Source organism: Nicotiana attenuata, unplaced genomic scaffold, assembly GCF_001879085.1.
Source record: "Nicotiana attenuata strain UT unplaced genomic scaffold, NIATTr2, whole genome shotgun sequence".
Taxonomy (NCBI): Eukaryota; Viridiplantae; Streptophyta; class Magnoliopsida; order Solanales; family Solanaceae; genus Nicotiana; species Nicotiana attenuata.
This window is the reverse complement of record NW_017671372.1, coordinates 188666-205006: the sequence shown is the minus strand read 5'-3', so window position 1 is coordinate 205006 and position 16341 is coordinate 188666. Positions and strand designations below refer to the sequence as shown.

Below are 16341 nucleotides of genomic sequence, written 5' to 3'. Positions count from 1 at the left end.
ACCTCTAATGCAAGAAGGTTGTGAGTGATGATGTGTTGGTGCAAAAGAATGATGAGAAAAGCAATGATATGCAAGTGAGTGATGATATTGTGAATGAAGAAGTGAGAATTGACATTGATGACAACGTGGAGGAAACACAAAATGGTGTGAACTCGTCTAGGGAACACGTGATAGACATACCGGAAACGGTAGTGCCCAAAGCCAAGGCTCATTTGCCAAGGTCTCCTCCACCGTACCCTCAGAGGCTTGCAAAATAGAACAATGAGAACCAGTTGAAGAAATTTATTGATATGATGAAGAGTTTGTCGATAAATGTATCTTTGGTGGAGGCTCTAAAACAAATGCCAGGCTATGCCATGTTTATGAAAGACTTGGTAACAAAGAAGAGATCCATGAATTGTGAAACAGTCAAGATGACTCACCAAGTGAGTGCCATTGTACATTCCATGGCCCCAAAGCTAGAGGACACCGGGGCTTTTACGATCCCGTTCACTACTGGTTGTGCCGATCGCCAAAGCTTTGTGCCACTTGGGGCAAGCATTAACTTGATGACATATTATGTGTTTAAGACATTGGGGATTGGGCAGCCAAGGGCCACATCCATGAGGTTGCAAATGGCGGATAGGACAATGAAAAGGCCATTGGGGATAATTGATGATGTGTTAGTGAGGTTCGACAAGTTCATACTTCCCGCTGATTTTGTGATTCTTGACTACGAGGTTGACTATAAGGTGCCGATCATATTGGAGAGACCTTTCCTAGCTACAGGGAAGGCTTTAGTTGATGTGGAAGCAGGGGAGCTCACCTTCCGGGTGGGTGATGAAAAAGTTGTGTTCCATGTCTGCAAATCAATGAGGCAGCCCAATAGCAACGAAGTATGTTCATTTGTGGATCTTGTGACCGAGGTGATTGTTGAAGACACCAGTGCTGTGATAAATGTGGAGGACCCTTTGGAAGCTATGTTGTTGAACCATGATGTGGTGCAGGATGAAGGCTTGGCGGAATATGTCAATGCTTACACATATGAGCCCCGAAAACTTTCCTAGGATCTGGAGAACCGAAAGACTCCAGCAACAAAGCCCTTTATCGAGGAGCCTCCCGTATTAGAGTTAAAGCCTTTGCCTTCACACCTCAGGTATGAATTCTTGGGCCCTTGTTCAACTTTACCTGTTATTCTTTCTTCGTGCTTAACTAACGTGCAGGTAGATTCCACCCTTGCGGTGCTCCAAAGAAGGAAGAAGGCAATCAGATGGACTCTAGCTGATATTCGTGGGATAAGCCCTGCCTTTTGCATGCATAAAATTATACTTGAGGATGATGCCAAACCCTACGTGGAACATCAAAGGAGGTTGAATGAGGCCATGCAAGAGGTCGTCAAGAAGGAAATTATCAAGTGGATCGATGCAGGGGTTGTGTACCCCATTTCGAATAGTTCATGGACTTCACTGGTACAATGTGTGCCAAAGAAGGGGGTATGACGGTGGTCACAAATGAGCAAAATGAGTTGATCCCTACCAGGACTGTCACTAGATGGAAGGTATGCATGGTTTACCGAAAGCTGAACAAAGTGACCTGCAAAGATCATTTTCTATTCCCCTTTCTTGACCAAATGTTGGATAGACTTGCCGGGCGTGCCTGCTATTGCTTTTTGGATGGGTACTCAGGTTACAACCAGATTTTAATTGCACCGGAGGACCAAGAGAAAACCACCTTCACATGTCCGTATAGAACCTTTGCATTCATAAGGATGCCATTTGGTTTGTGTAATGCACCGGCTACCTTTCAGTGGTGAATGATGGCTATATTTATGGATATGGTGGAGGACTTCCTTGAAGTGTTCATGGATGATTTTAGTGTTGTGGGTGACTCCTTTGAAGAATGTTTGGGCAATCTTGACAAAGTGTTGGCCCGATGTGAAGTGACCAACTTAGTGCTTAATTGGGAGAAGTGCCACTTTATGATTGAGGAGGGCATTGTCCTCGGCCATAAGATTTCAAAGAACGGTATGAAGTGGAGAAAGCGACAATTGAAGTGATTTCCAAACTCCCTCCTCCTACTTCCGTCAAAGGAGTTAGGAGCTTTCTTGGGCATGCGGGGTTTTACCAGAGGTTCATCAAAGACTTCTCAAAAGTGGTGAATCCCTTGTTCAAGTTGTTGGAAAAGGATGCAAAGTTTGTGTTTAATGATGATTGCATGAAAGCTTTCGAGCTTCTCAAGTATAGATTGACTACCACTCCCATCATCACCGCACCCAATTGGAGCTTACCATTTGAGCTCATATGCGATGCTACTGACGTTGCGGTAGCAGCGGTCTTGGGGAAAAGGATCAAGAAAATATTTCATCCGGTCTATTATGCAAGCAAAACAATGAATGATGCTCAAGGCAATTATACCGTGACCGAGAAAGAGTTATTAGCCATTGTCTTTGCCATGGAAAAGTTCAGACCATATCTCATGGGTACCAAAGTGATTGTGCACACTAATCACGCGGCACTCTGTTACTTGATGACAAAAAGGGACTCTAAGGCTAGGTTAATGAGATGGGTTCTACAGCTTCAACATTTTGACCTTGAAATTATTGACCGAAAAGGATGTGAAAACCAAGTGGCGGACGACTTGTCCCACTTGGAAGAGGAGGTGAGGCCCCATTATGGCCTCAAAATTAATGATTCGTCTCCGGATGAACAACTCCCCCCCGTGTCTTTGAATAGTATGCCTTGATTCACCGATGTGGCTAACTTTCTTGTGACAGGTATTATCCCATGTGAGCTCTCTTCTAACCAAAGGAAGAAGCTTAAACGGGATAGCTTGGATTATTACTGGGACGAGCCTTATCTTTTCAAGATTTGTAATGATGGTGTGATCCGAAGATGGGTTCTGGAAGAGGAGAAAAAGAGTATTGTTGATGCTTGCCACTCTTCTCCCTACAGTGGTCATCATGGTGGGGCGAGAACTGCTTCAAAGGTGCTCAACTGTGGATTTTATTGGCCTACTTTGTATAAAGATGCTAGTGAGCTTATGAGGAGATGTGATGAGTGTCAGAGAGCGGGTGGAATTTCCAAGAAGGATGAAATGCCTCTCACCACTATTCTTGAGATTGATATTTTTGATGTGTGGGGCATTGACTTCATGGGACCATTTGTGAGTTCATGTGGTAGCACTTACATTTTGGTTGTTGTTGATTATGTTTCCAAATAGGTTGAAGCTATGGCTTTGCCCAATAATGAGGCACAGAGTGTGGTGGCTTTCTTGAAGAAAAATATTTTCACAAGGTTTTGCACTCCTAGGGCGATCATCAGTGATGGGGGGGGGGTCTCATTTTTGCAACAAGGCCTTCGATACTTTACTTTCCAAGTATGGTGTCAATCATAAAGTGTCAACCCCTTATCATCCCCAGGCTAGTGGACAAGTTGAGGTCTCCAACAGGGAGATCAAGAGTATTCTTTCTAAGATTGTCAATGCAAACCGGACTGATTGGTCAAGGAGACTTGATGATGCTTTGTGGGCTTACAGAACTGCGTGCAAGACTCCAATTGGTATGTCTCCGTACCGGTTGGTATTTGGGGAAGCATGCCACCTTCCGGTTGAATTAGAGCATAAGGCCATGTGGGCGCTGAAGAAGTTAAACCTTGAATGGGATGTAGCTGCAAATCTCCGGGTAGAGGAACTAAATGAACTTGATGAGTTTAGGTTTCATGCCTATTCTAGCTCTTCCTTGTATAAGGACAAGATGAAGTACTTACATGACAAATATGCCCGGAACAAGGAATTCAAGGAGGGTGATTTGGTTCTTCTATTCAACTCTCGGTTACGACTGTTTTCGGGAAAGCTCAAGTCAAAATGGAGTGGCCCTTTTGAGGTGGTGTATGTAACTCCATTTGGTGATCTTGATTTGAAAAAAGAATGGTGAAATCTTCCGAGTTAATGGGCACCGAGTAAAGCACTATCTTGGCAAGTTTGATGATAGCCACGTGGTGGCAATGATCCATTTCAAGTGATTGATGGTAACATGCGTCGTGCCGCGACGTTAAATCAAGCGATTCTTGGGAGGAAACCCATGTGTTTTCCTTTCTTTTTGATTTTCTTCATAGTTTAGGCTTTGTTTTGGACTAACTGGTTGTGAAGTTAGTATAGGAATTGTTTGTGAAGTGCAGGACTGTGGCTGGAAAATTTTGCCTAAGTGTGAGAATTACGCTGACCGCGCTCAAAATTTTGCGGTCAGCGGGTGCTTTCCGCGAGGGCGTAAATGGTTAGCGGACTTGAAAAGTCCAGAATAGCAACTCTTTGAAGTTGTATTCGCGTCCGCGGTTGAACTTTCGCGGTCCGCATTACTCTTTCGTGGCCGCGCTAGTTTTTTCGCCCTCAGCGGTGCAGTCTTTACAATAGCTCTTCAAAAAAGGTAACAGCGCGAACCGCGGTGGTATTTCGCGGACCGCGCTCAGGTAAGTCGGTGGGTCTTGCTGCTATTAGTATAAATAGACGGACCTACCTCCTGTTACACTTTTCGATTCCTTCACTCTCGCAGCTATAACCTACTGTTCATCTCCCTCTGAGTAGTTTCAAATCTCATCTCACTAATCAAGAGTCAATTTTCTCTAACTTCTGCAACTAGTATGCTCAATTCATTGCATTACTTTTATATGTTGCTTTTCTTTTCTCTTCGTTTTAACTTTTTCTTTTTAATTAGGGTTCATAACTTCCCATAATCTAAACATTGATACCTAAAATTCATGTGGGTAGTTTTTACATACTTAATGGGGGAGTGGGGTTATTAACCATGCTTGTAATTGCACATACTTTAGTGAAAACCCTAGCTTACGTACGTTGTTTAGTGCCATTGAATTTTGAATTTCGCGGTTCGCGATCTACTTTTTCGTGGTCCGCGTTGGTTCACCGCGGCCGCGCTTACTGTTTCGCGGTCCGCAGTGATCAATGTTCAGAGAGGTAGTAGTCTAATCCTACTCTCTTCACGGCCGCGATTACTTTTTCACGGTCCGCGGTGGGCACTTCGCGACTACGGTCACTTTTCCGCGATCCGCGGTGCCTGGTTCTGAGATACAGTTCTGCAATTTTATTGCAATGTTTTATCAATGCTTGAAGCTTTGTTCTGACTTTCCTTCTTTGCTTGTTTGCTACAGAAAATGGTCCGATCTCGAGGAAAAGGTGATACATCTAAGGGGAGGGCAGAACCCTCCCGAGGAAGGGAAGAGGAAGGATCAAGTTACCACTCGCAGTTCAAAAGTCCATTGGGAAAATGAGAGCTGCCATCAAAGCTTCGAATAGAGCAGCGGACCACTCCGATACGAGTGCGTATGTACCTTCCCGAGAAGCTTCGGAAGGGGACTCTGTGCCCACTCGTGTACCAGACTTCCCGGAGCAATACCGACTAGTAGATGTACCCACCTCCTCTACTGAGTCGTCTGATGACTTAGAGGGAGGTAGTGAGGCGTCGGGATCATCTTCCCCACCTGCTGCAACTCTGGCCTCACCAGTTGCCCCTGCCCCTATTAATGTTGATGATGCCGAGGTCACGGACGATGGGCGAGGGGGTGATTCTATTGTTGGAGGTTTGGAGAGATCATGAAATTCGAAGGTGTAGCAGCACAAATTTTTCAGTGAGTTAGCCTACCAGAAATTCCGAGAATGGTGGCCCGAAAGGTCACTCACCCTAGAGAGCAATTCATTGAGCGAGACCTCCTTCCCCTCAATCCAAATATCAAAAGGCAATTTGATGAGAGAGTAGGTTGGAAATGGTTCATCAACAAGGTTCTGGATGCCAATGAATATCTTGTCAAAGAATTCTACGCAAACGTGGCCCACATCAAAAAGGGCACCACGGTGACAAAGGTCCGCAATCTGAGGATCCGATTTGATGGCCACACATTGAATGAGTATGTCGATTTCGAGAATGTGGAAGCTGTGCAATATTTGGAAAAGCTGGCACTTAGTGAGGTCGCACGGCCATGGGTGGCTGAAATATTTTCTCTCGGGATGACACCAGCATGGCTCACAGCAAGGTTCCCAATAGCTTGAAAAACCCTCAGTTTTGAAGCCAAAGGGTGGTTCACCTTTGTTTGCAGCCGGCTGGATCCGTGTCAGCAGGACAGTGTCCTTCCACTCACACGGTGCATCTTGATAGCTTCCATCATGGCGAGGTATCCCATCAGTGTGGGGAACCTCATGCATTACAGCATCACAAAGGCAGTTGGGAAGGACGAAAGATCACACCCCTATCCTAATTTCCTCACCATGTACTTTGAGGACCAGGGAGTTGAGAAGAAGAGCTATGACACCAAGACGAAGCCAAAGCAGCCTTTCTCATGGTACAGAACCAAGACCGGACAACCCTAAAGCAAAGGGTAAAGTTGTTACCCCACTAGCCAGTCTGAAGAGCCAGGGGTTGTGGCCACCGCGTTAGAGCCATCCACAACATGGGGATCCTCAGCTGCCGTACCTCCTCCTTCATCCGGGCCATCCATCACCGAGCCATTGTCTATGCCATCTTCTTCTGCCTACCCCCAGACTGCACTGTGGCTTTCTCAGACTCTATCCAGCATCAACAACTGGATGCAGGCAGCTACTTCAAAGTTGTCTGTCTTATCTAGTGCAGTGGTAGCTCAGTCAGCTCCGACACAGTCTCAGGTGCCTTCATCACTGGAGGACTCGTTGAAGGAGCTTCTGGAAAACCAGAAGAAGCTCCTGGAAAGCCAACACCTTATCATGGCCACTTTGGATACTCAGGGAAAAGCAATAAAGGACCTGGGCAAGCAGGTCAAGAAGATGAAGAAGACTCGGGCTTCAAAGGAATCGGTGTAGCAACTTAGGCAGGATGTCCAGAGGTTCACATCAGCTGGTGATATTCTATTGGATTTACTCTTGGCGGAGCATGTCAGTGCAGCACAAGAAGCAGAGCATGAGGCACCAGCACCTGGCCAGTTTGAGGATCCGCTGCCACTACACAGGCTGCTACAGAGATGATTCAGACGCTCCGCAAGCCCGTTGTCCCCCTGTCAGATTTGTAAATCCAGTTAGAGGATCCGGTGGGACTTGCTGATCCTATGCAGTCCGAGGAGGCCATTGATGTGCAGGACCCAATGCATACCACATAGGGAGTTTTCTTTACTCTCTATCCCTTCTTGATCTTATTTTTGCTGTTAGCATTGGGGGGTGGTCCTATTTTGATTTGATGCTGGAACGTAATAATTATGATACTAATTTTTCTTTATTTTTACTATCGTTATTTTTCACTTTTGGTATGTATATTACTTTACCATTTATTTTTCACTTTCGGCAGGTATATAACTTTACCATTCCATGTATATGTTCAGTCCCATTTTGTATATATTCGTTCTTTCCATTATTGTACATATTCATTTTACTTTCCGTAGTTCACTTTATAACTTCTTGTGTTCTCTTTCCTTAATATCTTAGCTTTTTACTTCCTTTGGTAGCTTCTTTCTTTTTGAGTTCTTAGCTTCGTGATCAATAAGCCTTTGGTTTTCTTAATTCCACGGTTCTTTCCAAATGTAGAGGTTGTGTGAATCGGGTGGCTCTTCCCAATGATGGATGGCGTGACAACCTTCTTAAGGGTTTGAGTCCGTTTTTTTTAATGTTTTTGTGTAACTAGTAGTAATGAATAAAAGTGTCTCAGGCAAGCTTCACTTGGGCCTAGCACATTTACCTTTGATCTTATGGTTAGAAACAAGTTGATTTGCAAAGAATGGTTCTAGTTGTGACCTTTAGACTCTTGTGTTGACTAAACAATCATCGAGTGGCTTCTTGGAGCCATTTGTGGTGCTCAATATTAGCTAGGGCTGTTGTGGGCCCTCGACTCTATTCTCTTTAGCAATCCAACAGCTTGTGAGGTGAGGTATTGATTTGCAAGTCCAAGTCCCATGCCGATAAGTCTAGAACTTGCCCCGAATGTTTGTCTAGGCGAAACTCTAAGTGTAGCTCGACTTGAGAAATGAATATAGGCTCTCCTTGATCCAACTTGAAACTTGAAAGCATCCATAGCCCACCAAATATGATATCCCTAGTCAAGCCCGTTGAGCCGAAGACCTTGTTCTTTCAATAACTATGATACAAGCCTTTATCCGTTCTATAATGACCCTCTCTTGGGACCCGATCTTTCCTTAGCACAAGTGGCAAAAGCATAAGTTTGGAGGGAGAGACGAGGAATGTGAAAGTGATAAAAGGTACAAAATGAAGAAAGGGGAAGGCAAAAAGAAAAGAAAAAAAGCCAAAAAGTCAAAAAGAAAGTGAATAGTATAGAAAAATGAAGGGATTCAATGAAAGCAATGATGAAAGGCTTGGAATGATTAGAAAAGGAGAAAAATGATTGTCATGAACAAGAAAGAGTGATAGTGTGCCTCTCTAGTCCCCTACGGAAGATGACTCAAAGAGTCAAGAAAGTGTGATCCGAAATGAGAAAATGAAGTGCTCAAGGAGAGATGAAACCTTCATAGACCCATATATCCTACCTTGAACCAAATGTCTTCATTACATTACCTCAAAAGCCCTATAAGATTTTGAGTTGAGTGAGCTTACATTAGTGGTGATTTACATAAGGGGCAAGCTTATGGTACTTAGAGCCGGACTTATGACCTTCCCTTGAGAGAGAAAAGCGTACTTTCCCACAATCCTCGTTTTGAGTGCTACAATCTAAAGTGAGATTTGCTTATGGAGAGTAGAGGAGTAAGAGTTTGGGTTCCACAATGGCCTACGTAGTAGAGAGAGCTTCCTTGGTGAGTTAAGTCAACTCTTGATGCTCTTGTGTCGCACTAGAACTATGGTACTCAAAAAGGTTTTGTGTTGTTGATAATGTATTTGTGTTGAGGGTAATTGTTAGTCCCAATTGATGCTTGATGAAGTCACCTTAGGACAACTGAAGTTTTCCTTTCTTTGTCTTGTGTAGGTGGGAATTACTTTGTTTGCTTGAGGACAAGCAAAAGCTTAAGTTTGAGGGAGTCGATAACTATGGATTTTAACCTATCTTATGCTCTCTTTTGCTTAGGTTTTGGATAAAAAATGTGTAAAAGTATTCCGAAAACTAATTTACTATGCTTACTTGCAGGTTTTGGTCAAAATGAGGCAAAGAAGCCAAATAAACTCATGAAGGAGTAAACTTGCACAGACTAAAGATTGGGAACTGGAGCGTGGAGAGCGGACAAAATACGCGGTTGCGTGAGGACCACCGCTGAGGCGTCCACAAATACGCGGCCCGCAAAATTAAAGTTCAGAGAGGCTAAGTTGAGCACAACTTCTACCACTGAGCGTGATGGAAAAGCGCGGCCGCGAAATACCTAACGCGGCCGCGGTGGTATTTTCGCTGAGAGTGTTGATTGAAGTTCAGAGACCCTACAAGTCATGCTGGATAGAAGAACGCGGTCCGCGTCCAAATTACGTGGCCGTGATAGAAGCACACGAGGACGCAGATGAAATTATGCTGTCCGCGAAACCAAGTCTAAGCCAAGCGCGGACGCAGTCGGAATTACGCCTCCGCAAAACTTCCACAGGGGCATTTTTGTCCAAGAATTCCAGCCTAGTATAAATAGATCTTTTTCACATTTTTAGGGTATGTAATATTTTGCTGAGCACGTGAACGACTGGTTTTTACTTTTTTGAGTAATCTTATAGTAGATTTGTCTTCAATCTTTAGATTTTCATCTTGTATTTGAATATTATGGTTTATATTTTATCTTTATACTATTATTATGAGTAGCTAAACCCTATAGCTAGGGTTGTGACCCAACCCTAGTGTGGGTATCTAACGGGTCATGAATTTTAGGGCTTAATTTTTTATGGGATAGTGATATTCAGCTTAATTCATGCTTTAATTGTAGAATTGGTGGTGCAAACACTGATTCGTGCCTTGATGACTTAGACTCTTCTTGAGAAAGAGAGACTAAGCCTAGGAAAATTAGGCTAACAAGGAATTGGTGTGCATTCAATAGATTGATAGCCCCAATTAAAGGGTTAAACCTAGAGATAGTAATACCCGACTTGAGCCAATATCATTTGTTATGCATGAACACCCTTTGGACTTGAGGAAGTCAAATCGGGCAAAGTCACTCAAACTACCGAGAGGTATAGAGTAAGCACTTATGTGTGATGGTTATATCACGACCCCAATCATAACAAGCTTGCCCTGAATTCTCGATACCCGTTAGATATCCACCTAGGCGGAAGTCACTGCCCTAGCCCCTTTTAATCCTTGAAAACAGCCAACAAAAATAGTGTACTTAGCCTATTCTAGCATATTATAGTATAGCATTAGAAGTATAATCAATCATGACCATGTTTGGAGGTGCAATTTGGAACAACACGCACATCTAGATTAGTTAGATACCTAACTCCAAATCAATTAACTCCCTATGAAAATCGATCCCGACCTCTGTTGGGTAAAACTACATCGACCATCCTTGCCACTCGATAGTGGTACAGGCTTGGAACCGATCGGTGGCCTCGCCAATGGGCAGGTGGAATGTGTACGTCTCCAGTCGCCACCGCTATCAGGGTCGTGACCAAAGACCAATCGAGCTGCAGCCGCCCGATCTCCAAAATCCTGTAGAAACCCGTCTCCCACAAGCGTGCGGCTACACGGGCATGGAGAACTCTGTCATGAAGAAAGTCCCACATGTCGTCCACTCTCCTGACGCGGAGAGTCTGGGTCAGTAACTCTCCCTCCCATATGTTGGCGGACCTATGATCGCCCTGTAACGACAGTAGCTCATTATTGGAAGGTCCGGGATGAATAGGCGGCACCTCCATGTCGTCTACTGTAAATTAAAAATATTAATTACATGTTAGTTTTATAATTTTATATGTTAGTTTGTAAATTAAATAATTAAATTTTATAATTATACAATATTTAATTATTAAAAATTTACATATGGGTTCCAGGCTCGATATTTGCGGCCCAGTAGCACCAAGATATCCTAAATTCTTGTATGTATTACTTTTATTATAATTTTATGTGTTAGTTTGTAAATTAAATAATTAACTTTTGTAAATAGATATTCACATATGGGTTCCAAGCTCGATATTTGGAGCCCAGTAGCACCAATTTATCCTGAATTCTTCTATGTGTTAGTTTTATAATTTTATATGTTAGTTTGTAAAATAAATAATTAATTTTTATAATTATACAATATTTAATTATTAAATATTCATATATGAGTTCCAGGCTCGATATTTGGAGCCCAGTAGCACCAATTTATCCTGAACTCTTCTATGTGTTAGTTGTTTTATAATTTTTTTTATGTTTGTTTGTAAATTAAATAATTAAAGTTTGTTTTTGATCTATCAGTTATTTTGACGTATTTTTTAGTATAATAGATACTTAAACTACAGGGAAACTACGCTAAAATGCACTATATTTCACTATGCTAAAAGGCACTACATTATACTACGCTAAAAGGCACTACATTTTACTACGCTAAAAGGCATTACATTTTACTATCCTAAAACGGCACTATATTACTAGTCTTTAAGAAAATAAATAATATAAACCAGATAAAACACAACAAATACATTGTAATCACAAAACATTCACAAAAATACATATAAAACAGTAATAGTAATTTATTAGCAAATAATAACGATTTCATAACTTTTACATCTTTTTTAGAACATTAATATCTTAGTCTGGATAAAAATAACATACCAATTTAATCGCTAAAAATACAAAACAACTAATGTGCATTATTTATACGAGTTTGGACATAAACTAAATCGGAATACCTCGATTTATGTTTTTAGGAAAGTTGAAGATTTGAAAATTTGAGAATTTGACTCCGAAACAAGGAACCCACAACAATAGAAGGCTAGGCTAGGATGTGGGACCAACTTTGATTAGTTTTTGTGGGAAGGGTGGGGTCCACTTGAGTTTTTTATCTTTTAAATTGGGGGAGGGGGGGGGACCGTTGTTCGCGTTTTAAAAATGGGGGAAGGGCTTCTGTCCAGAACGTGGGGGGAAAGCGAAGGGGACGATACTTATAAAGGCATAGCGTGGTTTCTTACTGCGTTTTATATAAAACGCGTTAATGAACCGAGTTTACCTGGAAGATGATAAGACGTCTATATAAAGCGCGATTTTAAAACGCGTTTTATGTAAAACGCGGTTCATAAGTGCGTTTTACATATTTTGGTAGCTATGTTTTTTTTCCACCTAATTAAGTATTTTGATTCCAAAAAGACAATATTTTGGTTCCGCACTCCTTTTTTATCGCAGGTGACAATGACACCATTTACCCAATGGGTTCACAGGAATGTATTACCTACTTGCTTCAGTTCTAAGTGGGCGTTTGGACATAAGAAATGTAAAATTCCAAAAAAAAAAAAGTGGAAAAAAATATCAAGTGAAAATGGTACTTGAAAATTAGAGTTGTGTTTGGACATAAATATAATTTTGGATTGTTATTGAAGTTTTGTGAGTGATCTGAATGAAAATTTTGGAAAATAGGTTTTTAGAGTTTTTCAAATATTCGAAAAATTCCAAAATGCATCTTCAAGTGAAAATTAGAAATTTTATGAACAAACGCTGATTTCGGAAAAAAGTAAAAAATTTCCATAAAAAGGAAAAAATTTCTTATGTCCAAACAGGCTCTAAAGTAGTGTTAGCATATTTGGCCAAACTTCTAAAATTATTTTATTTTAAAAATCTTTTTTAAATCTTTTTAAAAAAAAATTACTTTTGGTGAGAAATAGTTTGTGTTTAATGAATTAATTTTAAAAATATTGTTAAGCAACAATTAGTGTTTGGCCAAAACTTTTAAAAATACTTCGAAGTGTGTTTTTTTCAAAAATACTTTTCGAAAAAGTGCTTTTGGAGAGAAACTATTTTTTTCGATTTCTTAAAAATTATTTCTGATTCTACACAAAAATATTTTTTTCCTTCTAAAAATTTGGTCAAACACCTCAGTTTAAAAGAAAAATGATTTTGGCGTTAGAGAAACTTGGCCAAATAGGCTATTAGCGAAATAACCAAATTATTTGACTTTTGGGTCGCTTCAAATTTTATGTCTCTTAATCATAATTTTGTCATCTGCCCCGATTTATATCGCAGTGTATTTCAAAATATTTTACACTTGATATCATTTTATTAGGAATATTAATTTACATAATTTTTACCACTTTTTTGCTTTCATCTTTTACGTTCAGTTACATGATAAAAACACTAGTCCTATTAACATCTTAAATTAAATACTTAGTTAAGTGATGTCACTATAGAAAATTTTGGCATAGATTTGGAAAAAAATATTATTTGATAAAGAATGACTCTGAGGTGCGAATCTAAGGACCTTTATGTGATGTTAAACCATGTTTTTAGAATTAAAATTTATTTATTTAAATTTTAATTTAATGCAATATCTTTTTATGAGTTAGAAAAACTATTTAATAATTTCTTTCATCTGGTTACTTTTACTTGTATAATAAGCAAATCATGTTGATAGAGTTGAAATCTCCCAGATGAATGGAGAAATGTCAACACTGGAGAGAAAATTGAGCGAGCTGAAAGATAAGTTGCGTTATACACAGATGGAACTGAGAGCAGATCTATTCAATGAACAACTCATTACAACTTAAAAGGACACTTTGGTACAATTGAAAAAGGGGACAACTATACATGAAAAGTGCTTCGACAGAAATCTAGAGCAATATGGCTAGCTTATGGAGACTCAAACACAAGATTTTACCATGCAGCACTAAAGGCTAGACAAGCCAGAAATAGAATCTCTTCTATTTGCACAGAACAAGGGATCCAACTGCATGAACCTGCTCTAATCCAAAAAGAGTTCATAGGTTTCTTTAAGAACCTACTGGGAACAACTGCAGCAGAAATGCCATGCCTAGATCCAGTTATAGCGAGAGATAGACCTTGTCTCACTAATGAATAACATCTGGCTCTTGTATAGGAAGTAACAGAAACAGAAGTGCTTCAGGCTTTGAAAAACCTCCCAGCTGATAAAACTCCTAGCATTGATGGATTCCCAACAAAATTCTTCAAATAATATTGGCATTTGATAGAGGGAGGTAACTAAGGCTACAATGTAGTTCTTTCAAACTAGTAAACTACTTAATGAAGTAAATTGCACTACTGTGACTTTAGTTCCTAAAGTAAAACCCCCACCTTTATGAAGGAATTCAGACCCATAGCCTGTTGCACTACACTGTATAAACTGATAGCTAAAGTCATTACTACTAGGTTGAAATTAGTAGTTGACTACTTGGTGGGGCCTTCACAATCAACATTCATTAAGAGGAGAAATATTCTAGATAATGTGATTGTGGCACATGAAATGGTTAACGATTATACACAAAAAAGAGTCTCCTCTAGATGCCTAGTAAATGTGGACATTAGCAAAGCCTATGAGTGAGTGGAGCAAGGCTTCCTCAAAATGGTCCTGCTAGAATATGGGTTGCCTGGGAAGTTTGTAAACCTAATTATGGAGTGTGTCAGCACAATGAGTTGTTCTTTGTTATTCAATGGTGGTCTTACACCTAGATTTCAAGCTAAGACAGGTCTAAGGCAGGGAGACCCAATGTCTCTCTGCCTTAGTCTTGTGATGGAGTATCCAAACAGAGCCTTCAAGCAACTGAGACACAATCCAGACTTTAACTATCACCGAAGATGCAGCAAACTGGAGATAGTTCATATATGTTTTACTAATGATATAATAATGGGCGAAATACATAAACAGCCCCTCCAAGTTGTCCACAACGGTTAGTTGAACACCTCAACTGAGACTATTTCCAGCTAAACACTTCAAGTGGCTATTAAGTAGGTCAAGTAAACACCTGAGTACAGCAGGCCATATGCGTGAGTTGCACTTGCCGATGACATGGCAAATGAACCAATAAAAAAATGACACGTGTAATTTTTCCATAAGAATTTGACACATGTAATTAACAAAAAAATACATTTAAAAAGAAAAAAACTTCTTCTCCTAAACCAGCGTTCCTCCTTCCCCTAACGCTTCTTCCAAGCTTTCTCAAACCCTTCCACTTACTCGTTGAACCCATGACCACCGTTTCATCTGCAAAAAATTGAGCAAAAAAAAATTTAGATTGAACCTTGAAGGTTCTAATAACTATGGTGCAAAACGGTCCATGAGCAAGAACACAGTTACTTCACACATTGTGTTTTCATTCTTGCTCTCTGCCATTGAAGAAGAAGAAGAATTCTGGCTTTCTTCCATTTTGTCCCCTGATTTTTTCTTCTTCTGGGATTTCAACAAAAAAAGGCTTCTGTTCTCACCTTTTCACTTAGCTTTGTAATCTCACAAACACAAGCATCAACTACTGTTGTCATTTTCTTTTTTGGGCAAAGTTTCTCTCTTTATTTTTCTCTTTGCTTATGTAAGTAATCTTGAAAATATATAAAACTCAGATATGAAATTGAAAAGCGAAAAAGGGTCTACTTATATAATATGAAATCAGAAGCTTTGGTAGGGTATGACATTGGTTTGCTTTGGGTTTTCTTGTTTTTCATCTATGGTAAAAAAATTTTTGAAGAAGGGGAATTAAAGATGAAGGTATGTGGGTCCACAAAAATAAAGGTTATTTTTTTAAACTAAAAAGAAAAAGAAAAGAACACAATTCATGTCTTCACGCGCTCAATTTGTAGTGAGACACAATTGATTTGCCATGTCAGCGCAAAGTGTTTACTTGATATACTTGGTAACTACTTGAAGTGTTTAACTGGAAATAGTCTTAGTTGAGGTGTTCAACTGATCGTTGTGGACAACTTGGAGGGGCTGTTTATGTATTTCGCCTATAATAATGTGCTGTAGAGCTGATCCAATATCTGTAAAGTTGATGCTTCAACAGTTCCACCATTTCTCTGTAGTTTATGGTCTTAAGGCAAATTTGGAAAAGAATTCATTGTATCTAGCAGGGATCAGTCAACGGCTTAAGACTATTGAATGAATTCTCAGAGGGAGAAATCCATTTCAAGTACTTGGGAGTTCCATTATCCTCAAAGACCACCACAGTTCAACAATGTCTACCACTAGTTGAGAATATGGTTGTAAGATTAAGATGTTGGCCACTAAGTTCTTATCATATAGTGGAATAATATAACTTATTAAAACTATATTATTTGAGATGCAAACCTATTGGGACCAGGGGTTTCTAATTCCTAAAAAGGTTATTCAACTCATAACCAGAGTTTGCAGAATCTTCATATGGACAGGTAGTTATGAGAGTTCAAGGAAAGCCTTGGTGGCATGGGATACATTATGCAAACATTTAGCTGGTGGTATGAACCTTATACATAGAGTTTCATACATGAAATAGAGCAGTAATCAGTAAACTACTATGGGCTGTAGCAACCAA

The 16341-nt window shown here is 40.3% G+C and overlaps 1 protein-coding gene across 1 annotated transcript; it reads left to right on the top strand.

Annotated features, from left to right (window-relative positions):
• The first annotated feature begins 413 nt into the window (after positions 1–413).
• Positions 414–1046, top strand: LOC109207859. The gene is made up of 2 exons (XM_019370859.1): positions 414–731; positions 906–1046. The coding sequence occupies exons 1-2, from the start codon at positions 414–416 to the stop codon at positions 1044–1046; spliced, it is 459 nt and encodes a 152-aa protein (XP_019226404.1).
• Positions 1047–16341: the final 15295 nt, after the last annotated feature.

Bases quoted from the DNA above. Each gene is read 5' to 3' on its own strand.
- LOC109207859 (XM_019370859.1), top strand. From the start codon at position 414: ATGACTCACCAAGTGAGTGCCATTGTACATTCCATGGCCCCAAAGCTA. The intron at 732-905 runs GTGCCGATCATA...CTTGTGACCGAG, and splicing joins ACTACGAGGTTGACTATAAG to GTGATTGTTGAAGACACCAG.